General features: G+C 39.5%; 1 protein-coding gene across 2 annotated transcripts in view; it reads right to left on the bottom strand.

Annotated features, from left to right (window-relative positions):
- Positions 1-27345, bottom strand: part of LMCD1 (LIM and cysteine rich domains 1) — an 81253-nt gene that overhangs the window by 35026 nt on the left and 18882 nt on the right. The window contains exons 2-3 of one of the 2 annotated variants that reach the window (XM_072598604.1): positions 11693-11781; positions 253-508 (exon numbers count right to left, since the gene is read on the bottom strand). In XM_072598604.1, the coding sequence (XP_072454705.1) occupies positions 253-508; positions 11693-11781 (345 nt within the window). The remainder of the gene's footprint in view (positions 1-252; positions 509-11692; positions 11782-27345) is intronic. The other variant, XM_072598606.1, reaches the window with a different exon arrangement.

The following is a 27345-nucleotide window of genomic DNA, read 5'->3' on the forward strand; positions in this document are numbered from 1 at the left end:
ATTCTGCAAATGAGTAAACTAACATCTAGGGCATGGCCCATGGCTATCCAAATGTTAACCAGTCACCTCTGCTGTCCTGTGTCTCTAGATGCCGAGTAACAAGTAACAGGAAATATCACTTGGATATGATGTCTGAATAGAAGAAAGGCATGATGTGAATTATACTGTTTGCATGATGTCCTCAAGCAACAGCTTATCAAATTCAGGACCCCAGGTGAGAGTGCTTTCTCAAGGCTAGAGAGATGCGCTTACCAGTTTCTGAGTCAGTCCTGGAGGAGCCCATTCATATGTGATGGTATCAAAAGTGGGGTCCTTCCCTGTTGCAATGGGGTTGGTCATAATCATCCGGTTCCTCTTGTAGATGCGGATGCCATCTCCGCCTTTAACTCGGGCTGTGAGGGTGGAGTATTTGGAATCTGTCAGCAAGCGGCCAATTTTCCGATCATCTTCCATTTCAGAGCTCAGGCTGTGATCTTCATAGCTGCATTTACATGACTTGCATATTTTCCTGTGGGGGGAGGATGGTGGGACAAGTGAGATCATCCTTTGGCTATGAGCATGACTGGGGCTGCATTTGCTCTTTCAAAAGCTCAAAGTTTAACTTAAGTGCCTTGGAAAGGTTAGTGGCAGGATCAGATGGTGACCCTAGACAAAGAGCCACCTTTGTGAATGAAAACCTTATTTGGGAAAAGCCAGTGTGATATTTCTGCAAGGCATGTGCTGGTAATGTAGAATATGAGACAGATTTTTACTGCTTTCCCATGGGGAAAGGGAGAATGTCCGCTACCTTCCTTCTCCTAAAAAAAAAAAACAAAAACAGCTGAATTTTGTGCCCTTCAGTGACAGGGGAAGCCTCATTCATTAGAAAGATGCTTTCAGGAGCTTCCCCCAAGATTTATGGGCCCCATAACAACAGACACTTGTGTATTTGGCGTCTGTGAACTTTCTTGGGGAAGAGTGGACAGCGCCCAGAGGAAAGGAAAACGATTAGAAGGCTGAAAGCTGAGCAGGAGATAGTGGGATGGATAAAGTCTGGCTTAACTTGCCAGGAGGAATCTGAGAGTTATGTTGTGTGTGTGTGTGTGTGTGTGTGTGTGTGTGTGTGTGTGTGTGTGTGTGTGTGTATGAGAGAGAGAGAGTGAATGTATGTGTATGTGTATGTATATGTATATGTATGCATCTGTGTGAGAGTATATGTATGTATGTGCGTAAATGTGTGTGAGAAAGTATGTGTATGTGTATGTATGTGTGTGAGTGTGTGTATGTGTGTACAAGTGCTTATGTGGGAGAGACAGTGTACATGTATGTATGTGTGGGTGTGAGTATGTGTGAGAGAGAGTGTAGGTATGTGTGTATGTGAAAGAATGTGTGTATATATGTATGTGTGTGTGAGAATGTGTGTGTGTGTATGTATGTGTGAGTGTATGTGAGAGAGAAAGTGTGTGTATGTGTGTGTGAGAGAGAGAATGTATGTATGTATAGGTGTGTATATGTGTGTGTGTGTGTGTGTGAGAGAGAGAGACAGAGAGAGAGAGAGACACAGAGAGACAGAGAGACAATGTATGTGTATCTGTGTGTGTGTCCAGGTGTGCAAAGAAGAGTCATTTTGTAACATTCACATTCTGATATTATCTTGAACAATATTCACATTAGAATGTGACTCCTTTAAGACATGCGGCTAAAACTTAGATATCCAGACACTGTTACTTTCTGATTGTAGGAAAACCATCCCTTTCCTTTTTGAAAGGTTCACTAGAGATAGACTAAGTTTCCAACTAACTCCTTCGCTTGTACACATGAAGAGCTTGTTCAGTTCAGAGGAGCTCACCACTGCTCAGCAACCAAACTTTTGTGTTTTGTTTTTAACTTGGGCAGAGGCAGCCCCTTCCTCCCCACTTCCAGGGGCTCACCATATTAATGCTGAACTTAATAAACTATCCAGTCAACAGAGTCTAGCCTATGACATCACCAGCTTCAGAATCTGTCAGTAACTGGGATTACAGGTGTGCACCATCATGCCTTGCAAGCATTTTTTATTTCAAAGCATATTTCATATTTATATCTCTCCTATAGTATCTGCTTTGTTTTAACAAAGAAGCCTAGGGTGACTCTCTCACCCAACTTTACATGTAGAAACAATGAAGAGGAGAAGAGGGGAAGGGAGAGAGACAGGAGGATAGAAAAATAGAGGGGATGGCAGGGACTCAGAGATGTCAGGGATTCAGAGGGGATGGTAGACACAAAGGGGATGGCAGACACAAGGGGGATGGCTCACACAGGAGGGATGGTAGGGACACAAGGAAGATGGCAAAGGCACAGCAGGGGATGGCAGGGATTCAGGGGGATGGCAAACACAGGGGGATGGCAGGGACACAGGGCAGATGGCAAGAACAGAGGGGAGATGGCAGGGACATTGGATAGAAGGAAGTATCTGCCATTTTTAAATTTCAGGTACTCTATTATTGTATATAATAGTCCTTCTCTTGGGAGTTTTTCTGAAGGAAAGCTTCTTATTCTTTTGAAAAATTCTGCTTTGTGGCAACTTCTTAAAAAGGAAGACTCCTCTTTTCCATTCTCCATCTTTGGTGCCTCCTTTACATGAACGAAAAGTAGGCTCAGCTTTACCTAGTTTATATCTAGTCACTGAATTTTTAGGTGTTCAAAAGGCTGTTGAAAAATATCTAGTAGTTCATCCCTCTCATTTTACAGAGGAGGAAGATGAGGCACAGAGAAGGCATATGGATCACCCAAGGTAACCCAACTGGGCCAGAGCTGGAAACAGGATCCTGGTCTCCTGACTCCTCATCCACCGCTCTTTCCACTACTCACTATTTCCTCTCCTCTGAGTCTTCCCCAGAAGATCAGTAAATGACATTTTGGCTTATGCAAGTTTCATGGTGTAAGGATATAGATGCTGCTGCCCAAGGCTGTGTTGGGCTAACATCTCATGAATTTTAATTTATATAAGTCTATTAGGAAATGAAGAGAATGTGAATTGAGCTTAGCAATTATATTTCATAGTATATTGTCTCATAATTCTAGGAAAGGCTTTGGATATACTGAAGGGACTTGAAGGAAACTTGGCACACTAGAAAGAAAATAAAATGGAGGAAATTGGATCCTAGGCTTGACTTAGCCTCTGATTCTCAGTTCCCTCATCTATAAAATGAGGGACCTTGGACTAGAGAATATCTTTTGTGCTTCCTAACACTTTAATTCCGTAACCTAGATGTCCAGCTGTTAGGAATGCTCTTATACATCCTCAATCCCCAATAAATTGTTTTCCTGACCTTTACTGTGTTAGTAGGTTTTATAGCTCAGTGACCTGTTCCCTGGAAGATATTTCAAAAATGAAAAATTCACTTAACCTCTCAAACCCAGCTAGATTGTAATATTCTCCATTAGATTATAAGCACCTGGAGGGAAGGGACTGTCTCTTGTCTCTTTTTGTATCCCTCGTGCTTAACACAATGCCCTGACACATAATAAGTATTTAATAAATGTTTATTGAATTAACTTGAATAGGTAAGTCTGATTTGACAAGTATGGAAGGTCTCTTTCTCTTCCTCACTTTCACACCTGGTATAGCCATCTCCTGTTTTACATTCAACTACCATCATTCAAGTCCTCATCACCTCCTGCATGAAGTAGTTGTGTTCATACCTCATTTTTGAAGAGAACCATGACATCAGAAAAATGATGACATGACTTGCACTTGACTTTGTTTTGAGTGAGGGAGGGCTGTGCAGGTCACCAGCCTCACTTCTCCTCCAGAGCCATCTGAATCCAGTGACCAGATATTCATCAGAGTAACTGGATATGGCCCAGGATGCAATGGGAGACCTTGACCTTTTAGGCTAAGATGTTTTCAGGTACTCATTTAAAGTAAAGTAAAGCCCATTCAGTGAATAGGCCTCTTTAAAAAGTAGTCAGGGGATGGCTTCTTTAAACAGAAAACAAAAATAAATAAATAAATAAAGCTGGGGCACCTCCTGAAAATCTTTATTTGCTCCATGTGTGTGTTTTATATGGACTTTTCATGTATATGTTCTTATCCCCAGTTGATTGTAAACTCCTTGAGAACAGGTAATATTTTATTTCTGTCTTTGTATTCCCATTGCTTAGCACAGGGCTTTGTGCATGATGAACTAAGAATACCTTGTGTAGGGAGCGTGGTGTTATGGGAAGGAGAGTACATTGGAAATCAGAACATTGGGTGCTAGTTTTAAGTCTGCAGGTACTACCCCTGTGAGCTTTACAGCTCTCTTCATCCAGTTTCTCCTTTATAAAATGAAAGATCTGGAGTAGAAGGTAATCTTGCATTGGCTGTAGGTAGCCCGAGGCTGACAGGACACAATATCTCTTAAACAGTACTATAAATATGCAGCAGCGATATTAGCTGAGGCAAGAAATTCTGTTCTTTTTCATCGAATATAGATTGAAAGCAATCTCTTCCAGAAAAGGAATATAGGAAAACTGAATCATGTTCAAGGCAGTTTGCTCAAAACTTAAAGATAGGATTGTTGTCGAGAATTTTCTTGCTCAGAATTGGCCTTGGAGTTGGAGCTTGTTAAAAGTCTACTACCACGAGTAGGGATGAAAAGAAAAGGATATTATTTTTGAAATCACAAAACAGACACTTCCTAAATGAGTGACCCTGAGCAAGTCACTTAACCCCATTGTCTTCAAGAAAAGAAAAACAACAGCTAAAACAAATAATTGCTATGCGGCCCTCATACTGTGTATGTGTGTCCCTGTTCTCCAATTTCCTTCCCTCCCCCTTCACCATCTGAGATTTTTCTCTCTCCACTGACATATAAACAAGTTCTAGGTATGTAGAATACTAAGGCTAGATTGATTTTAAATGAAGGCTAACATGAAATAAAACTGGAAATTCTCCACATGCTCAGAAAATGCCCGTTTTGACATACATACTATTAACAGCATCTGCACTGGAGAAATCCCTCAGCACTGTAATCTGGAATCATATTTCCCTGTGAACTGGGAATTAACCTTTTTAGCAAATTAGCTAGACTGAAAGCTCCATTCAGAGACCAGGAAATTCGAGGCTGCTCTGGGCCAGCACCATTTCTTTTTCATTCTGTGTTGTGCAAATTCAGCTCCCAAACAACCATCTTCTTATGTGCCTTTATTGTCTCTCTTCACCTTTCTGAGGTCCCTTTCAGTTCTTCATCTGTGGCCCTGTGACTTTCATATCTCCAACTCCCTTTGAAAAGGTATAATTGATGCCAGTCTCTCATGGTAATGGGACATGAACTTTCTGAATGTTTGCTTGGCATGTAATCTAACTTGGTGACATCTATGTCCATAACTCAAGACAGGAATAGATGGTATCATTGGAGCCACAGTAGGCTCACATTTATGAACATTTAAAAAAATTCATCTCTTCAACAAACTATCATTAAACATATATTCTCTATGAGGCCCTGTGGTAGGTACTGGGGAAGATAAAAGGTAAACAAATTCCCAACCTTGCCATCTTGTTACTAATAAGTAAGTAAAAGTAACACATGTACCTATCACATTGGACCCTATTGGAGGAATAGTGGCTGAAATAAAGTATGTGAGAGGCCATAGTGGGAAATAAGGCTGAAAAAATCAATCAATCAATTAATACTGATTAAGTGCTTACTATGTGCCAAGCACTGTGCTAGGGACTCAAAAATAGGCAAAACAGGAAAAGTAGAGGGGGGGGACAGAATTTTGTAAGTGATTTCTGGATGCCTGGCATAGTCCTGCACACTGTATAAATGTCTTCTTTGATCCTCACAACAACCCTGGGAACTAATTGCCATTATTATCATCATCCCCATTTCACAGGTGAAGAAACTGAGGTCAAGAGAAGCTAAATGACCTCTCCAGGGTCTCAGAGCTAGTAAATGTCTGAGGCTGGATTTGAACTCAAGTCTTCCTGATTCCAGGCCTTGCTCTATCTCCTGTACCATCTAGCTACCTTAGAGCTGGAGGAAATCTTAAATATTATCTGGTCTGCTCCCTTCATTTTATGTATTTTCTATTATTGGGAGGGAGACCTTGACATATCGTACAAATTACCAGATCTGGAGTCAGAAGACTTGTGTTTGAATACTGCGTATTGGTTGTGTGACCATGCATAATAAATCAATCAACAAGCATTCCTAAATGCCTATGATGTGCCAGGGACCATTCTAGGCTATGAGTATACAAAGCCAAAATGAAAAAAAAAATGCCTCTTCTCAAGGAGCTTACATTGTATCATCCCATCAGGGGATATAATATCACCTAAATAAGTGCAGACGGGACATAAAGTAAATACAAGATCATTTGTGGAGGGAAAGCACATGGGGGGATTGGAAAAGAATTCATGCAGCTGAGCTTGGAAAGAAACATGAGATTCTAGGAGGCCAAGGTGGGAAGAGAAAGCAGTCCAGGCACGGGAATAGCCAATTTGAAGGCCCAGAAATAGAAACAGCAAAAAGCCACTTTGGCTAGACCTTAGAGTGCAGAAAGGGGAATCATACATAATGAGACCAAAAAGAGAGGTTGTAGCCAGGTTGGGAGAGGCTTCAAATGTCAAACAGAGGAGCTAATTTATTTATTTTTATCCTAGAGACAACAGGGAGCCATTGGAGTTTCTTGAGTCCAGGAATGACATGGTCAAATCTGTTAAGTTGGAAGCATCACTAGTAGCCCTGTGGGAGATGAATTGGGAGAGGGGAAAAGCCTTGAGATAAGAGAATCAGTTTAGGTTAGTGACTTTAACATTTCTGAACCTTATAAAATGAGGGAAGGGTGGCTGAGTAAAGATAATCCCTAAAATATTTTCTAGATTTGAATTCTATGACCTCAGAAAGGAAAGATAGATAAAACTGTTTTCTAATCTTGGCAGCCAGTGACATCAAGGTTTTGAGATAAGACCTATGTAAGGTGAGCAAAAGGCAAGCCAGAGTGGATACCAATGATCAACTTTACAATGTCTTTGCAGCCCTGTATATGGGAAAAGACACTTCTATCATATAGCAGTGAGACCCTGGGCAAGTCATTTCAACTCTCTTTACTTCAATTTCCTTATCAAGAAAATGGAGATAATAATAATACCTACCTCCCAGAGTGATATTCATAAAGTACTTCGCAAATCTTAAAGGCTTTTTATTATAGGCTGTATACTATAGGAAAAAATAAATGCTAACTTTTATAATAATAATCAATTAATTACATCAACTACAATCAACACAATTCATCATTAGCATAATTACTTATTGATTATAATTATACAATTAATTTTAGACTAGGAGTTTGTCATTAATTATGTTATCAGTTATAATTGTATAATTAATTATTGATAATAATTGTTATTAACAGGAAAGACTGCATGGAGCTGCTGGGACTAGAGCTGAGCCTTGAAATGGGTTTCTAAGAGGCCAAGGTGAGGAGAGAGGAGTGGGAATAACATTGGACCGGGAGTTCAGCTCTTGATATTGACCACCTCAAGCCTCAGATGTGACCTTAGGCAATCGCTTCATCTCTGTGGACCTCAGTTTCTTCCTGTGTAAAATGAGGGGGTTGACTGGATGACCTTCAAAGTCCCTATCAGCTTCAACATTCTATGGTTCTAGTTCCTTATTTCATTTGTCACTGGCTGTTCATTAGGCTTATCGACTCAACTTACTTATTTAGCCCTAGCTTCTGTTCACATGGTTTGGGTGTGGAAGGAATCGCCTTAATTTCTTTTGCCATATAAAAGGGGTAGTAATACCTGCAATTGTGAGGTTCAAATGAAATAATGTAGGTAAAGGGGTTTACAAACTTCAAAATTCCACATAAAATCAGATGTTATCATTCTCATTCGTCATAGTAATATTTGCTAACCTATCAGGGGATCTCTCAGTAGGGCTAATTTAAAGTTTTTTTAAAAATTTAATAAATAAGATTTGTGCAGTGGAGGAATTCCCTCTCCCAGAGTAGATCTAGCACCTTCTTTGCAATTTCTACTCTTAGAGAGTTTCTAGGACATTAAGAGGTCAAAGGACTTGTCCAGGATCACACAACAGTATGCAACACAAGGTGGGACTTAAACCCAAGGCTTTCCTGACTTTGACGACAGCTTTCTGTTCTGCTATGCCTCCCTTGTGTTAGAATTCCATCAAGCTTCAGTCGATATGGTCGCTCCATTAGTTTTGGGGCTGTCTCAAAAAATTGCATGAACAACTAACCTTCAAGAGGAGAGCCTTTCCAAAGACAGTGAGATTAATCCTTCAATGAAAAGTCTGTTAACAGGCACTTCTTGAAGCCCTTAACTCTTTGGTAGGATCCACCAGAATTATTCTTCACTGGCATAGACTTCGAGAACTCAGTATCAACTCCATATCAACACAGGACTTCAGAATGGAATTTAAAGGGAAGTAAAATGCCATTTTGGTCCAAACATAGGCTAACCTTGATTATAAATGACAGAACTGGTGGCTCAGTGAATTGAGCACTGTGCCTGGAGTTAGGAAGACCTAAGATCAAACCCAGCCTCAGACACTGTGTGACCTTGGGTAAATCACTTAAATCTTTTTTTTTGCCTCAAACTTAAAATGAGGATAATAGCATCTGCCTTGCAAGATTGTTTTGAGTACTAAATGAGATAATGTGTATAAAAAACACTTAGAAAAGTGCCCAATGCAAAGTAGGTATTACAAACACTTATTTGATTCTCTCTCTGTCTCCCTAATATAAGATGTCTCTGTAAAAGAAATATATCAGTGTATTAACTTGGAAGTTATATGAAGAATGGGTTAGAGTAGGAAGAGATTAGAAATGAAGACAAATCAGGAAACTACTGTTAAGATATGAGGGCCATTTGAATGGAGAGAAGAGGATGGATGGCAGAGAGATTGAGGAAGTAGAATCTTATAAGACTTGACAATTGATTGTTGAGGACAAGGGAGAAGGAAGAGTAAAGGATGTCTGAGATTGTAAACCCGAGTGACTGGATGGATGGTGATTACCTTAATAGAAACAGGAAAGTCTAGAAGAGTGGCATTTTTAAAGGTTAGATTTTGGGTTTCTAAATTTGACATACAATATGGGTGAGATTCCAAATGGTTTCCCCATGGAATGGACAAAAAATGCCATCTGTCTTGGCTACTTCACAAATCCGTTTTTGAAAGTAAACTGAGGTAAGACTATATATATCTGAAAGTGTTTGAAAGGCACTGTGCAATCATAATTAATTCCATAATTCTAAAACCATATGATTTCTTCAGGGTAGATACAGAGGTAGATCCAAGACCTCCACGATATGGTTCTTTTAGATGGTTTCATTAAGTTATTGTGACTACCACTGTCCCCACCCTCAAAAAAAATCAGACAAAGAAATCAACTGTCTGCTTCTTAGTTTTTCCTAAATAGCTAGGTTGGTTCTTAAACATATGTTTTTTCTTGGCTCATAATAAGCATTTAATAAATGTTGTTGAATTGAGTCAAACTCCCGGGTCTATGCTGAAAAACTTTCTAACAAGGTAAATCCCTCCACCAGGGATTTTGCTCTCTGGCCTTCAAGAATCTAGGGTCACTTCTAGGCCATGAGGCACCAGAGAAGGACTTTAGTAGAGGCATGTGCATATCATGTATCACAATTATTTTTGTATGCTCTGGAGAGCCCCTTGTCCAATGTGCTTACTCAACACATATTCCCTGATTAACAACATAGCCCATCCATCCCATCTGTGTCAGTAAAGAAAGGCTGGTCTTAGGGTAAACCAACCCAGGGAAGGGGAAGGGGAGGCAAAAAAATCATATTATATACCATTGCCCACCTATCCTTGCCATTTATATCTGGGCTCAAATATATATTCAGGGCAACCTTGAAGAGAAAAATAAGTCACCAAAAGGGTAGGCCAAGTGGGTTGGAACGGAAAGGGTAAGGACAAGTCCTTGCTAATTTCCCCTTTTGCCTTGGTGATTAGAGGTAGAGGCTGTTACAGACTGGATGCATTTTAAGAGTCTCAGGTCTTTTTTTAGCCTAAGTGCTTTTGCCCAGGCTTTACCCCATGCCCATGCCTGGAATATTCTCCTTCTTCATCTCTACCTCTTAGAACAGCTATCTTCCTTCCAAATAGGACTCAGAAACTAGTTCTTATGGGTTTCCTCTCTCCCTCAAGTTACTAGTATTCTCTCACCAAAATTCCTTTGCATTTCCCCTGTATGTATTTTGTATGTAGTAAACTGTATAGTTGTTGGGACCCTTCCTCCAAATAACTCCCCCAAAACACATACACACACATATTTCCTCTACTGGAACATAAAATCTGAGAAAGTACAGGCCATTTTGTTTTTGTGTTTTCTAGAATAGTAAAAGGAACTCCATGAATTCTTATTGAATTAAACTGAATTTAAAACGATCTGGCAGATTACTTTTCCTTTTCCATGCTGTTCCCTTTCAGATTACATCCTATTGACATTGTATGTATCATATGTTTCCCTATCTATTTGCATTTTGTCTCCCCATCTGAAGCTAAGGACCTATGCTTTTTTCTTTCTTTACATCCCCAACCTTAGATACGACCCTACGTATTGTATGCCAGCATATAACAAGTACTTAATAAATGCTTGTTGATTAGCTTAGTGGCTACCTTTAGGAATCGTTACCCATCAAAGGATACTTGAAACAGAACCATCGCTAAAATGAGATAGCAGAGTCTTTGTCCAAGAGTGCTGAGATTTATATGGTCCTGTTCGGGAACATGCTTCCTCCTCCCCTCTCCTATTTTCCCATAACACAGAAACTTCACAGGTTCCAAGGGCATGCTTCTCTTGCCTGGCTGGCTTATTCCAGGTGAGCTCCTCTGCCTACTCTTGACCAGGACAATATAATTCTTAGTTGTGTATGATCCTGGCTGGAAGTAAAAGTAGGGGAAGAGGTAGAGTCAGGGGTGGGGCTAGCCATTGTAGGGAGCCATTGAATGAAGACATGGGCAGGTATTTCCTGGTTCCCTGAGTGGTTATTGCTCTTCCTCACTAAAATTCCTTTGTATTTGCTCTGTATAAATTTTGCATAGAGTTATCAGTCTACATATTGTCTCCTCCCCTCCCCTCTCCTCTCTCCCCACATTTCGATTAGAATATAAACTTCTTGAGGGACTTCCTTTCTTTTTTCTTTTTTCTTTTTTTCTTTCCTTTCCTTCCTTCCTCCCTTCCTCCTTTCCTTCCTTCCTTCTTTCCTTCCTTCCTTCCTTCCTTCCTTCCTTCCTTCCTTCCTTCCTTCCTTCCTTCCTTCCTTCCTTCCTTCCTTCCTTCCTTCCTTCCTTTCCTTAGCACTTAATGAGGTGCCTGCTACATAATCAATTAAGAAATATTTGTTGAATCGAATTGAATAGAATCAAAGTAGACAATATTTACGCAATATGAAGTCTTTAAAAGGTTGATAAAGAGTTAATTTTAGTCTTTGTGCTTGCTCTCATTTGCCAAATGTTTCTTTCTTCCTTTTGTTTTTTTCAGTTGACAAGGTCTCATGGTGAATAAGATAAATTTCAGAAAAGTAAGACGTGGATTCCCTTTGGACTCAGTACAGGCCATCTTGAACTGTTTCTACTTAGTGTGGCATGTAAGCTAAGCAGGCTTGGCATAGAAGAATGACCAACATTATTAAAGAGGACAGTTAGGAAATCAGGGAAGGCAAGGGCCTTTCCTACAGCCGCTCCATTACCTCCAAGGATGTGGCTCGAAGCCTGTACATGTCCCTTTGCATCTCCAACAAGGCACACCTCTGGCTGATTGTTGTTGGCCTAGGGACATCTGGAAAAAAGAGACAAAAAGAGGGTGTTTTCCTTCAGAACATCTTGGACTGGGATGCTTGACCTCAAAAAAAAAAAAAAAAAAACTTGGCAAGGGGGCCAAACGATTGTGTAGAGTACAGAGGACTTGAGATGAATAAGCCATCACTTACTGCGTACCAAGGCTACATGAGGGGCCAGTTAGGGATGTGGTTCTGCTGGATGTAAATCTGAAAGGGTGGGGCCCTTCAGGATGAAATATAGGGGTGCTAATTCCCAGGGCCTCTGCTGTTGTTGAGAATCACCAAGACAACATTTCAAACGCTCGGATGTGAATTACAATCCCTGCTCCGTTTCCCATCTCCCTCCACCCTTACCCCACCCCCTTACCGCAATGGAATCTTTAGACTCAATACTTTCTGCTTCATCTATCTGTGATTTATGAACAGAGCATGATTAAACCAGAGTGGCAAACACAAACAGATGTTTACTCCACCACATTTTTATGATCTGAAATAGAACTTCAATATTTTTGTGGAAATATTTTATGTTTGAAGGCTAGATCCAAGAAGGCCTCCGTTTCCAATGAGGGGAAGATATTCTGTATTCATTGTAGGGCAAAGAGACAACTACCACAGTACTTACTGTGTACAGAACCCAATCTGTGAGAAGTGCACAGAGTCCCCTGATGTTTATCCACAGATTCTAGCCATGATTCCTCCCCAAAGAGGGACCGGGGAAAATTATTTTTAACCACAGTCTTTTCCTAGTCCTAAAACTCCAAACAATAATTACTAGTTGGATTTGGCCAACAAGGTGTCCTCTGTTTATGTCTTCTTTGTACCTTCTATATCTATTCAATGTGGATAGCAGGGTCTTGGAGAGAAAGAGCGATATCATATGTATTTGAAGAAAAACTTGAACACTTGAACATGCCTAGAACCAAGCTGATGTTGGAAGTGAAAAGAATGTGAAAATATGTCTTTATGAACTTCCCAGGCAAAGGTCTGGGTGTCTGATGAATAGAACTCATTACTCTGTAATATGGATAATACCTGTCCCTTGACAGGAATGCTTAAATGTCACCAGTGTTGATAATACAATGCATCCACAACTTGTGTTTAAATGACGTCTGTGTCTTTAAAACAAATGGCAAAAGAGTAAAACACATTTGGTTTACAGAATATTAAATCTTGGAATGTCTTTAGATGGCAACTAGTGCAATTCCATCATTTTACAAATGGGAAAACTGAGGTCCAAAGAAATGAAATGACTTGCTCAGGGGGTCACATGATGGCAGAAGTGGGAACAGAAATCAGGTCTCCTGATTCCCTGATGATTATGAATATTACCCATTATCTTATTAGATAGGATCATAGGTTCATAGATTTAGAATTGCAAAAGATCTTAGGAGTCAAATCGTCTATTTCTTTTCATCTATTAGGAGATGGAGGCTCAGGGAGGTGAAGTGATTTGCCCATAGACACACAAGTAATAGTGGCAGAGATAGGCACTGAACATGTCATCTGATCACAAATCAAGTATTTGAATGTTGAAAGTAGGATTTGAACTCAGGTTTCCTGACCCCAAGCTCAACATTCTATCCATTCTAGTTACAATTCCTGGAGAGTCCAGGGAGAATCTTGCCCACCAATGGGTTGGAAGACTGGAGGGTAAATGAAATGAGTAGTCAAACTAAAAGGAAAATAATTATTCTCATGCTAAGGAGAAGCCTCAACCTTTCCAGAAAATGGTACTTTGTTATGTAACTGTATGATAGGGAAAGGTTTGGTTACATATCCAATACATAGCTTTCTGTGTCATTTAACTGGATTGTTGAGGTATTTTCTGTCATACAAGCAACATAGATTACTGGACATAACATTGGTCTTTATAAGTAGAGATTCAACAATTTGTTTCATCACCTACATGTTGTTAGATTCTTAAAATGTTCTTTCTAGCTTGTGATTTTTGCAGATGGTCAACTGGAAAGCCCTTCCCAAAGTAAAGAAAGTTACTATTCTGGTCACACTATGTATTTCTAAAATGATATGCCTTTTTCCCCCCTCCACTATATTTACATCTAAAACACGGTGCCCAAGGAGGTAAATTCTAATACAGTTGTCCTGTTAAGAAATATCTATGGAGAACTTATGGAAGATCGTTGACTTAGAGCTCGAAGGAGTGTTACAGTTTTCTAATCCAGTGTCTTAATTTTATACATGAGGAAACTGAGACCTTAAGGCTAGATGACTTGCTCAAGGTCACCCAGTAGGAAGTGGCAGAACTGGGATTTGGACCATCTTTTGTCTCTAAATTCAGCCCTCTTCCCTTTGTAACAGGTTGTATTCCCTAATTAGCAAAATCACACAGAGTGAGGTGTGATAGTGGGAGAGGGAGAGGAATTGGAGTTGGGGAAGGATTCACCAAAGTTTTGAAGAAATGCTTCAGATTTTGACTGTTCAGTTGTTTCTGACTCATTGTGACTCCATTTTTGGAGTTTTTTGGCAAAGATACTGAAGTGGTTGGATATTTCATTTTCCAGCTCATTTTTTTTTTTTTTATAGCCAAACAGGGTTAAGTGACTTACCCAGGGTCACACATCTAGGAAGGGTTGAGGCCAGATTTGAACTCAGGAAGATGAGTCTTCCTGACTTCAGGACTGATACTCCATGCACTGAGCTATCCTAGAGACCTCAGACGCCTCAGAAGGAAGGGCTTAATCCTATTCTCTGACATTGGACCTAGGCTTCAATATTCAGTTTGGAGATGCTGAGAAGAGATATTTTTTTTAATTTCCATTTTAATGCTTGTCTACATTACAATTTTTACCATCTCATCCTCATCTTTTTCTACCTCTCATGTAAGTCTTATCTTTGTACTTAGACTATCAACTAATTGAGAACAAGGACTATATATCTTGCATGTCCCATAACCCAGTATGGAGCATAGTGCCCAGCATATGAGTTGGTCAATGAATAGTTGCCCTGTGGAATCATGAGATTTCAGAACTATAATGGGATCTCAGCAGCCACCTAATGTAACCCCCCCTCTAGAAAATCAAGACCAAAACCAAACAACTTTGCTGTAACATGTTCAACAATTGCTTATCCAGTCTTTGCTCAAAGACTCCCAGTAAAGGAGCACTCGTTACTTCTTGCAGGAAGCCCATTTCACTTTGTGATCCCTCTATTTGTTAGAAAGTTATTTTTCCCCCTGGCATTAAGCCTAAATTTTATCCTTTTTCAGTCTTTCCTCACTGCTTCTAGTTTTGCCCTCTGGGGACCAAGTAGAACAATTGGAGTCTTCTCTAGGTTAGATTAAACATCCCCAGTAGGAAAAGGAGGAGAAAGAGAAGGAGAAACAAGAAGAGGAGGAGAAAGAATTGGATGAGGAGAAGGATGAGTAAGAAACAAAGGAGAAGAAAAGACAACCAGGAGATGTGCTCTCATTATGGTGGATCACTTATTCAAACGTATTTAGAGAAGATAGAAAACTCAAGTTTTGATGCATTTCCCTGTGTACATGCTTTGTGGATGGTTTCCATAGTGACACAAATCCCTAAGGGAGGAAAAAAATTAAGTGTCCCTACCAGGGAAGAAACACATTTTGGCAATCTGGCCATACTTGAAGCCAGACCACTGGCAAAAGGCTGAAAATAATAAATTCTCATTTCCTTGCTCCATGCCATTTATCCAGAAACCAGCAAAATACGAGCTTTGGACAAAACATAGTACTGTGGCATCTGGAAGAAGGAAGTCAGAGAAAATGGTGATATTATTTATTGGTGGGGGGAATCACCCAGAAACAATCATATATTATTGTCTATAACCTCTAGGTTTATAAAATGGGGACGCGCAATTTCTCACAGGAACAAAGAACAGAATAGCTTAAAAGGAAAGATTAAAAAGATAACTTGGAAGGAAGGCAATGTCTGCTCTGGAGTTTCTCCTTGGGATGCGGGATAGCCACAAAAAACTGCAAAATAATCTTCTATTTGCAATATGTTGGAACATCTGATTTCATTGCACGAAATGGTTATGTCAGGGCTCCGAAAGTGCTTGGCAGGCCTGAGGCCACCCTAGGGATCAAGAAAGGCCAAATGATGCCACACATGACACCCTCTCTTGGTCCCCACCATGTCTATTTGTGTGGAATTAGTTGTAAATGACTATCAGGAGCAGTTCTGAAAGGGTAAAGAAATCATACCTATCTAGCATGTGGGCCAGGTGGAGTGGGAGGAGTAGGCAGATCAACACAATAGACCCTTTCCTGACCTCAGTTTCTTCAATTGGAAAAGAGAAATGATAATAATACTTGGGGAGATGTAGTATGTGCTATTGGATAGAGGGCTGGATTTGGCATTAGAAAGGTCTGGGTTCAAGATTCACCTTAAACAGAGTTTTTTGACCATGGAAATCTCATTCAATGTCTCAGAGCCTCTAGGATGAATGATAAGCTACAAATAAGGTACCCGTTGTCATGGATGGAGGCAATTTACACACTGAGAGTTTCTTAAATTGGTGAAATTAAAGGTCCTACCTACCCTTACTCCCTAAAATAGCTCTAGTAGTCAATAATACTTATATAACCAACTCCACAAAGTTATGAGGATATTGTTTTGTAAGCCTTGGTGCACTAGGCCAATGGAAGCTATTATCATACATATATGACTGCTTTCTTGACTGAATGCCAGGAAATTGAGCTATCTCCCCTTCCTGAGTTTTGGTTCTTTTTTCTGTCTTCATCTGAGACCTCTAGAATTGACTGCTTGGAGGCACCAACCTATTTCTGGTTTATTATGCCCTAGAGGTAGCTTTTAGGTACAAGGTCTTGGCCAGCAATAAGGATTTCCTCAATCCTCAGGGTCCAGGGGGTGACAGGGACCAGAACTGTAGTTATTGAAATAAGAGGAGTGATAGCACCATAGTTCCATAGTTGGAGCATTCTTTATGTCCCTGTTGGACTGCCTAGGTTTCCATGCTATCCTTAGAAATAATCATTGGGTTTTCAGCCCTGACCTACCTGAGAGTTCTGGAAAGCAAGACTATAGAGTAGGCCATAGACATGGTATGGAATAAGGTAATTTCCTACTTTCTTTTTCTATCTTTTTCATTTTCCATTACTTTTTTTTTAGCTATGCATGAACTTTCCATAGATTTTTAGTGAAATATTTTGTCCAAATGCAAAGAAAATTCCAAGTGAGGGTAATTTTATTTTTTCATTTCCTAAAGTGGTTTTTTAAAGAGATGTTAAGCTCATGCTCTAACTTTTGATCTAGTACCAGTTGGGTCCACAGTTTGGTAGGGTTAGAGATGAATCCCCTTCCCCAGGATTTCAACCTTTGTCTTTCATCTACTTATTTAACTTTTTCCTTTTTTACTTCTCTTCTCTCCTAGATGATTCTCTTTCCTTGATTCAATTCAATTTAGCAAACATGGAAAAGACAAAACAAAACAGACTCTGTGTTCTAGTAACTTACACTGTCCTTTCCAATATTTCCTTGCTCACCTAGGGACTTCAGGTACTATGGTCCTCATGGAGAGTCCTGGATACCCTGGGCTTATGTGGACCAGTTCTTCACAGACAATACCTCCATGCTGTCAAGTTTTCTACCCTCCCTACTACCTCCACCCCTAGAAAAGATAAGCAAACCCCTCAAAGCCCTATGTATGTTGTCTGTACCAATTGGAAGGTAAGATCTCTGAGAGCAGGGACTGTCACAATTATCTATTTGTATCATACACATCTTTGTATTTGTATTATTACAGTGCTTGTCATATAATATATGACAAATAAATGCTTTTCCTTTCATTCATTCATCTGTTTAGTCATTCATACATTCAGTAGAATAGTACCTTCCCTTAATTTCCTAGAACTTGGTTGCTTAGAGCACCTGTGGTTTGATGGATGGTGAAAAATGGAACATACATACACTAGAAATTTCCTAGTCTAGGCTATGAAGGAAAAAAGTAAAGAGAAAGAAAAACTCTTGGTTACTTTTCCAAGCAGCAACTCCATAATAAGCTATGAACTTGCTCAAATGTCCCCTGACTCCACCTATGTTCATTAGGGGACTTGCAAAACATAACGATGAAAGATAAGGTCCAATGAAACAGATTTAAAATGAAACATAGCTGAGACCCAGTGTACCCACTTTGCAAATCATACTGCTTCTGCAAATCCAGAGAACTAATCTTATCACAAAGGGGAGGAGCAGATGAAGCCTTGGAACTGCAATGGTGGTAGGGGAACTGAGCCTTCTTAGAGAGGGGAAAAGGGCCTTTCATCAGAAAACCTCTGGACAGAAGCTACCCCAGAGGAGGGGTCTCTATATAATTTATTCCAGGAGACATCTGCTTGGCCATCGCTCTTGGCCCAGTCCAAGTCCTCCAATATTCAGGCTGTCAAGATATCATTCTTTAATAACTGCCCAGCTATCTGTGTCAGCCTGTAGAGGGAGCAACAAACTCCCTCTGACACAGTAGATCTTCTCATGGTCTTTAGCCTTGACTTCTGACAGCAGGACAACTGGGGCCAAAGATGGCGAAATCATTTATCTGACGGTCATTGCAGTGACTGGGTGACTTGGTTTATAGCATAGAGGATATAACTTGGTTACTCTCCCTCTTGGGTCCTGAGTTTCTCAAAGCTAGCCCTGTTCTTGAAATAAACTTGTGTCCTTTTGTAATATACAGAACAACACACACAATGACATTTCTAATGAACAAGTGGTAACTGTCAATGGGCAATGGACCAGAATGATGGCTTTCCTTAGAGGGAAATGGGGACAGCAACCCTGACTTCACATAGTTTTCCCATGAAAGGCCAGTCTGAAATCCATTCCTCAAACTTGTGCCCCTTAAGAGAAAGGCAGACTTGCATGCTGGATACATTTTGCACCAGTGAAGATTCAGAGAAACATCACATTTGGGTTCTGGATGTGGGTGGAGGAGGGAGGAGGGTAGGGAGGTATGTATGTGTGTACCTTGAAGACAAGTTTCCTAGAAACCACCATCACTATAAACACAAACAGGCAATAGGAGATTTCTAGCACATTCCTGGTTCTTAAGTACTTTCCCGTATTGTTCAATTAATTTTAGGGATGTATTAAATCAAAGGTTCTCAATCTGGGGCCTAGGAACATGGTTAAAAAACATTTTGATAACTATAGTTCAATATGATTGCTTTCCTTTGGCATCATACATATTATATTTTACATATTTAAAAACATTATTCTGAGAAGGGGGTTTGTAGTTCTACCAACCTAAGATAGAGAACCATGACACCCAAAAAAGATTAAAGAGCCCCTTAATTGAATACTCCTGATCGACTGGACTAAGGGGTTTGGAAAGTATTTGGATTTCCCAAAGTAGAGCACCAGACTGGCCCAATCTGTCTCTACCTTACTTATCTCATTCTACATGAACCCTCTACAGCAGAGAGTCACCTCCATTTCCTCAATAGGCCCCAGTCTCCCATTTTTGTGGCCTAACTCTTTTCGACCTTCACTAATGAGCCCTTCCCCCATGAAGTCATGCTTACTTCTCATCTCCCAATCCAATGCTACCCATTCATAAAACTGTACTATTTTAAAGTACATAGAGAACCTTACTAGTCTGATTTCTCATTTTACAAATGAAGAAACAGAGACTCACAGATAAAAACAATCTCAGTTAGACAGAGAACTCAGAGGCTACCAATCACCCCAAAACAGCTTTGGTCTGAGATTTAGAAAATAGAAATTTGAGTACCATATTAAGACCCTGGGTAAGTCAACTGAGTTCTTTATGTTTCAATTTTCTCATCTTTAAAATGCGGATAATAACACTTGTATTTTATACCCATACCCATATCTATCTATCTGTCTGTCTATCTATCTATCTATCTATCTATCTATCTATCTATCTATCTATCTATCTATCTATCTGTCTATCACCTGTGAGGAAAGTATGCTGGAAACCCTAAAGAGATATGGAAATGCTGGCTGTTATTGTTTTCCCGAGAGCACTCCTGTTGGTTTCAGGGCCCAAAATGGAATCAAATTCCCTGATTTTTAATCTGGAATTCTTTCCATTCTTCAGGGACCAGTTCTCATCCTCTTCCCCCATGGAATTTTTTCCTGGAGCTTAAACCCTCAGTGATATCTCCCCTTCCTTGCCTTCACAGAGCTAGTTAGGTGGTAGGAAATCTCTCCTCTACTAAAATATTTGGTTGGTATTGATCTGTTGCATAGGTCTGAGACAAGAAGGCAGAGATGCACATGAGATTTTATTTTGTGAAGATGATAAATTGTTAGTTCATATTTATCACTTGAATTACACCTTGCTATGAAACCTCACATCTGCTGAATAAACCAGATTTCCTTTTGTTTCCTAGGTGTCCCGAGTTGTTTTCATTTGTAATTTTCTGTCTCTCCTTTGCTTTCTTTTGCTAAAGCCCAGTCAACTTGATGTGATGGTGGGAAATGCAGTGTAAATAGCATATCCACCCTCCACTTCTAATTCCATCAGCAAGGTCCTATCTGTGTTGGCAGAACAACAGATTTAAGTTACATTTTTTAAGCAATTTAAACTCTCCTAAGTGATTTACATCTGATATCTCATCTGAACTTCCCAACAACCTTTTGAGGTAGATAATATAAGGTATTACTACCTCCATTTTATGGGTGGGGAAAATGAAGTTGAGTGAGAATGTAATTTATTCCCATACAGCTGACTAGCATCAGGTGAGTCACTTGAACTCAGGTCTTCTGACTCTAAGACCAGCATACCATCCATTTTTTAAAAAAATACTGCCAATGCGTAAGATACTTCCTTCTTAGAACAAGTGGCTTAGAAAAAAGAAGTGCTTTAGTGGGGGTAGGGAAAAAGGAACAAGCATTTATTATGTCAGACACTTATGAGAAACATTTAAATTATGTCATTTTATCTTCAAAACAACACTGGGAGATAGGTGCTATTATCACTGTGTTATAGTTGGGGAAACTGAGGTAAGCTGTGATGAAGTGCTTGCCCAGGTTCACATACCTAGTGAGTGTTTAAAGCTAAATTTGAACTCAGATCTTCCTGACTCCAGGCTTAATGATCTATTACACCAAGCTGCCTAATTATTGACTTAGAAGAGGTAAAATATATTTAGTCCTTTCAATGTATAATCGGGCAAATTGCCTCTTTTATAGATAGTTATGTATATGAAAAGTCAGTGGAGAAAATAAGCTAGCTTTGTGAAACATATGGGAAATTTGGCCATTTCCCACACCCCTCCCCACCCAGTATTGACATTAAGTATAAATGAAGGGTTAATATGGTTATGAAATTTGAGCAAGAGCAAGTGGGTAGTTATACTTAGCAAAGCAACTCCATATGGGAAGAGGGAAACATTATAAAGTGAAAGATTTCTCTGTCTAAAATGCAGAGCCAGTTTTCTGTGCCCCAGGGCTGGTTCCAGGAATCACCCAACAGTCAGAGCCATGGTATTAAGAGGCAAGCACACATGGACGTCTTACCTCACCCAAAAGTTTTTAACAACATTGATAGGGTTCTAGTCATGGGCATAAGAAACAGTGACCACAACTTTATAAGACTTTGAACTAGAGGGGGTTTTCAAGATCATCTGGTCTAATTCCTTCATTTGACAGATGGTGAAACTGAGGTTTAGAGAGATGAAAAGACTTGCCTAAGGTTACAACGGGCAGAGCTGAGAGTTGAAGTTGTCTTCAAGCTCCACATCCAACAGTTTCATTATGCTTGGAGGAACAGATTCCAAAGTACTGACCCCTGTTTTCCAGGATAGTGTTCCTCAGCCCTTTTACTTTGATATCTCTATATGTCTTATGAACTTGGGAGAAAATTCCAGAATTTACTTTATCCAGTCCTCCGGTACTCCCAGTACCTTATTCAACACATTCACAAACACAAACCATTTTCTTTCCCAATCTCTTCCAATGCCATTAGTACAGATAGAGAGGGTGGTAGGATAGCAAATTATCAGATCAAACTTTTGGAAAATAGTGCTCCTGAAAATGAGAATGTTTCCAGAGAGTGTTCCTCAGTGATTCTCCTTATAAAAATTGTGCAGCACTAGACACAGGAGCTTTGGGTAACGGTGGTTACTTGATAAGGGAAGAATGTGGAGTCTTGTTTTCTTGCTTTTTCCTCCTCTGCTTATGGTGGCTTGGAAACCTCAAATATATTTAGAGATTTCTTTTTTATTTTGACTTTACTTCATTGCTTTCCTTTGCCACATACTAACCTCTGCCAAGCACCCTTCTAAGATGGAAGGGTTCTTGTAAGACCCTCAAAGAACAGATTCATCATAAGCTACTGCCTGCTTGGCATATCTGGGTCTTGACCCGTGGCCCAACCTCAAGATAATTAAGCAAGATCTATGTGATGCTCTGACATATACCTTGCTGATCTCCATTCTGAGGGATGGGAGGAATTCCAGAAGAGAACAAGGGAAAAACATACACAGGGACAAATGTTCCTCAGGATTTCAATCACTACTACGTTATTGCTTTTTGCTGCAAGGTCCCATCTGACTGCCTCCTACTTCTCTCCTGACACTTTGTTATTCCAAGTTGGCTAAGTTGTTATGGAACCATTCCAAAGGTCTACAGCAGCAATGGTACCTTGCCTCACTTGTTTTATGCCAATGGCTCCCTTGTCCTGTCTTTGTGGTATCAATGTCGATACTTTCGCTGCGCTAAGACCTCTTGTGGGATGAATTTTGTATTCCCTACCTTTTAAAAATAAAAACACTAATGCAGCATAATCTCAGAATTTGGAATAATTTGGAGGTGAGGTTCTGTTTGAATTTCTGAAAACTCTGCTTTATGCTTTTTTGTTAAGTGAAGGTTTTAAGTTCAAGTATATCCATAATCGCTTGAATTATGAGGCTATCAAAAAGAGGTCTCACTAGGTTTGCTTTAGTGAGTAGATATGAATTATTTAAATCTAACATATTAATTACATGCAAACGAGCAACTACAGTGCTTAAACAGAATTTTTCTTTGGTAGTCTAAACTTTCCATCTACAATTTGTTGTTTCATTCCTCTTCTACAGAAAGATAAACTTTAAACCTACCTATATGTGGGTGTAGGCATCTGATAAATGTCTTCCCAGGGGTACCTTAGTATTCCAAATACAGTGGGGTTTTTTTGAAGGCTAGATAACTGAGCGTGGTTGTTGATTCATTTCTGACATATGGTAAGAGTATTTCAATTTGCCAAAGTAGCCATTCAGGCAGCTCAGGCCTTTAAACAATGAAAGGAGGAAAAAACAAATCAAGAGTGAGGCCAATCACACAAGAGAGGGGGGCTTTGGGAAATGTAGGTGGTGTAAAAATAAAAATCAATAAACAGTTATCTTCAAAACGAACTTTTGTTGTACAAAATAAAACCTGGGACCTTCCATGTCTGAAATGGTTTTTATTCATAGCATTGAGCTCAGACTAGAATTGGGGAAGTTTTTGTTACTGGGAATAATTATTTTGCTGTTTAATTGTTTTTTAGTTGAGTCTGTCTCTTTGTGATCCCTTTCGGGGTTTTCTTGGTGCTGATACCAGAAGAGTTTGCCATTTCTTTTTGCAGCTCATTTTATAAACGAGGAAACTTGGGCAAGCAGGGTTAAGTGACTTGTCCAGGTTCATGTAGCTAGTAAGTATCTGAGGCCAGATTCGATCTTAGGTAGATTAATTTTCTCACTCCAGCACTCTATCCACTGTGCCACCTAGCTATTCAGAATGGGCATGGAACAGTTATATCATGGCACATTTTGGTTAATCTTGTACTTGGGTTGTATAAACCCTATTTGAATGGATCAGGGTTCAATAAATTGAAATATAATGACATATATTCAATAATAAAATTATTTTGAACATGTTTGAGAGTGATCCAGAGGCAGAAGTCTCCAACGCAGAGCAACCACGGCAAGACACTGAAGCTCTCAATTTATTCATCTGTAAAATGGAGTAGTGGAACTTTTGAGGGTTGATGTAAAGAAAGTACTGTGCAAACAGTAAAGGGTTATGAAAATGTGAGTGATTAGTTTGTTTTATATTATTCTGGAGATTTTATACGGTCATGAGTCATGGAAAACTACCATTTCAAAATAATTTAAGTTCAGGGTAATCCAAAAGGCATTGCAGAGGTACATGGGGCATGTGAATAGATTGCAAAACATCACAAATAAGTTATTATGAAGGAGACACAATGTAAAAGATATTATTAAAGACAAGCTTGATCAGGAAAGAAGATGGGTTCTGGTGGTAAGGCAAGCATGAGGGATAAATGATTTATGGCTAGTCTATATTTTTTGTGGCTCTCCTGAGGATGCCAAGAAGTTTCAAGAGAGGTTCCCTAGTACTTTGGGTGAACCCCCTGGAGTAACCTTCTAGGAGGATATAGAGCTACCCATGTCAAGGAGAATGTAGATCTGTCTATTGTGGTAGTTAAGTCATCATTTCATGATTCAGAAGGCACAGGTGAAACTTTTAGTGCTTCATTTTCAAAGATGACCGGTGACATCATGGGGTGACATCTTAACTTCTGTGGGAATGGGATTTAGGTGAGGCAGAGTTATGCCAAGTCATCAGCCTCACTCTCTCTTCCAGAGTCACTGAAATCCAGTGGCAAGACAAGTCAGAACCAGTGGCGATAGCCTAGCATGCAGTGGATGACCTTGGTGTCTTTGATGTCTTACTAAGTTTTAAGTGCTCCACAGCTCATGCTTTGGCTGCAAGTAGCAGTTAACAGAGTCTTTGGAAGGCTAACTACTTGTTGGGTATGTTATAAAAGGAATTTTTATTTGGGTGTTGATTGGAATCAATAATATGGAATTCTTTCTAGTTCTGAAATCTTGTTATTCTGATTCATAGATTGACATGAAAGTAACTCTTCTTGTATCACTCATTTGCTAAAAATATAGAGAAAAGATACTCAACTCTACGTAGGGGGACTGATTATTCCAATTTTGGAATTTTCCCAACCTTTCTAATTTTTTCTATCACAATTAAAAACAAAATAAAAAAACCTTCCACTGATTTTTAAAAATTACTCACACAAAGACAAATAAGTTGAGAGGAAATGAAAAGGTCATCTTTGGAATGACTAGAATAACTGGATACTAGAGAAGGTTGAACAAAAGAGGTACAGTAGCGTTGTGTAATTTTAACCTATCGACATTGTCTCTCCCAGCTGGAATGTATCCTTGGAGACTGTCTAGACTTTACCTGATAGTTAACAGCATGTTCTCTTTTCAAAGTTAAAGGATTAGGGCCACCTTGTTTTGAAAAAGCAAAGTAACCGCAAGAGTCTCATGGGTGAGGCAAAGTTGCTTATGGACCAAGTCTCCCTCAATTTAGCATTTGGCAGCCAGATGCCAGGACCAGCTTTGGGCAATGGGTTCAGCATGGAAAAAGTAGGAAGTCTCCATGAGCAAGCCCCGCCTGGAGTACCAGCTAAGTACTCTGGTTCCTTTTCAGTCTGCCAGTGGAATGTTAAACAAAATGATTATGACTGGCCAACGAAAGGAAACCAGTCCTTCTCCTGCCAGTTTCTTACTGATAGTTGATGTTTACATGTACTTGTGGCCAAAGTCGTCCCACGAAATCCTGTGTGTACAAAGACCCCAACTGGATAGCACTGATAGGATTTTACTGCTATGCTAATATTTTCCTTTGACACCAGTTCCTTTGGAACCAGACGGAGACACTGCCCCTGGTGAAGACAAACGCAGACTGGCAGAATCAGTGGAATTATCAAAACCCTGTCTCTGATGTGTCTGCAAACTGCCTACATTTCCAAACAAATTGATTGGGCCTTGTGGCTTATTTTAGTCGCCAGGAGGGAAAGTTTTCTCTATGCTCGCTAACAATTCTTAAATTTTAGGGGAACTTTTGTACTAAACACCTCCAATCCCAAATACAACTTTTGTGTTTCATAACTGATGAAAAAAAATTAGTATGGAATGACAGCTGACTTGATTTTGTCTCCTCTAGAAAGAGGCAAACTAAAACTGAATTGATCAAAAAGCTGCCTTAAGTTCACTTTTCTTTTAGGAGCTGTGTTCCTTCTGGGGACTTCTTTTTCACCAGCGAATGCCTTTTATGATAAGCAATTGGTAACTCAAGTCTCCTGGGAATCTTGTGTGTAGGGATTTCCCATCCAACTTCGGAGATTCAAGATCAAGGAAACACCAAAGCTAAAAGTTACTGTTGTAATGTTTCTTCTACTTTTTTTTAAAAACTTTTTATTCCATTTCCTAATTGAATACAAACTATCCCCACAATCACATGATACCTTAAGGTTATACTTAGACTTTAAAAAAATGAATTGTCTTCAGGCTTTTCTTTTATTGTTTTCTGTTCTCAACAGGCTGGTTCATAAGTAAACATCTGGAATTCCATGCTCTGCAACCCTTCCCTAGTCTACCTCTCCAGTTTTACAAACATCCCTTATTTTATAAGGCTCTCTTGTCTTCTCCATATCCATTTTAAAGATGTTTTCTAGGGATATAATTTGGGCAAAAAGGAAAGAAACACTTTTCCCTAATTCAATATAACTGACCATTTCACTTTTATTAGATTTCGTTTTGGCAATGTGTTTGCCTCAGAAAAAGAAATCTCGGGGGAATTATATTGCTCGATATCTTTAATTTTTAAATCATTTTTAAAAAGTGTTTCACAAATGCACATTTTAAAAATAATTCTAAAATGTTTGCTTACGTAAATGAATTTTTAGCTATTTTCATTCTTAATTTCTTAAGTATACTTTCCAGACAATGGGAGAATTGAAGGAGAGACAGACAGGAAGGGGATTTCCTTAAACAAAACATGGTACCCTGTGCAGTAAAAACCATAGTTTCATTTTTGGAGACAAGCTAGTAAGAAGTTAGCCTAGGCGTAAAATGAACTTTGTTTTCAAATGTACATTACTTGCTCCTTCTCTAGTAAGAGTTTCTTTCAAGTGATGTGAAATTGTGTTTTCAATGAATACATTTCCTCTCTTTCTTGATTTTTGCCCAGTAATACTCATTATACTGATTGTATAGAGGAGCTCTCCTGACTAGGAAAGACAGACTGATGACGTAGAGGATGCAATGTGGTCCAAATGGGCTCCCTTCATCCAGAGGGAGTCAGTGAAATAGACTGCAATGGCTAGAATTACTGATGAGTCCTGAGATGCAGACCCTGAGCACCAATATCATCTTTACCAAACCTATGCTCATTGTTATCCAAATCACTGAGGATTGGTGTATTTAAAGATAGCTGAGGTCCCTGAGGTAGTTTTAGGTCCATACAGTCCTAAAGGACTCCAGTCCATATTTCCTTATAACCTTTGCCTGTGCATCATCAATGATTTAGGTTTAAAGAGTCATTGATTTCAAGCTGGGAGAATTCATAGATGTCATTTTATTCAACTCTTTCATTTTATAGAAAATTGAGGCCCAAACTGCTGAAGTTATTTGGCTGAATTTAATCAGTTGAAATGACCTGGTTGAATTCACACAGGTAGCAGCAGAGCCAATATTTGAACTCATTTCTGTTAATATGTGTAAATCTTGTAGTTAGATGGTCTAAGTA

The sequence above is a fragment of the Notamacropus eugenii genome, chromosome 3 (assembly GCF_028372415.1).
Source record: "Notamacropus eugenii isolate mMacEug1 chromosome 3, mMacEug1.pri_v2, whole genome shotgun sequence".
Lineage (NCBI taxonomy): Eukaryota > Metazoa > Chordata > Mammalia > Diprotodontia > Macropodidae > Notamacropus > Notamacropus eugenii.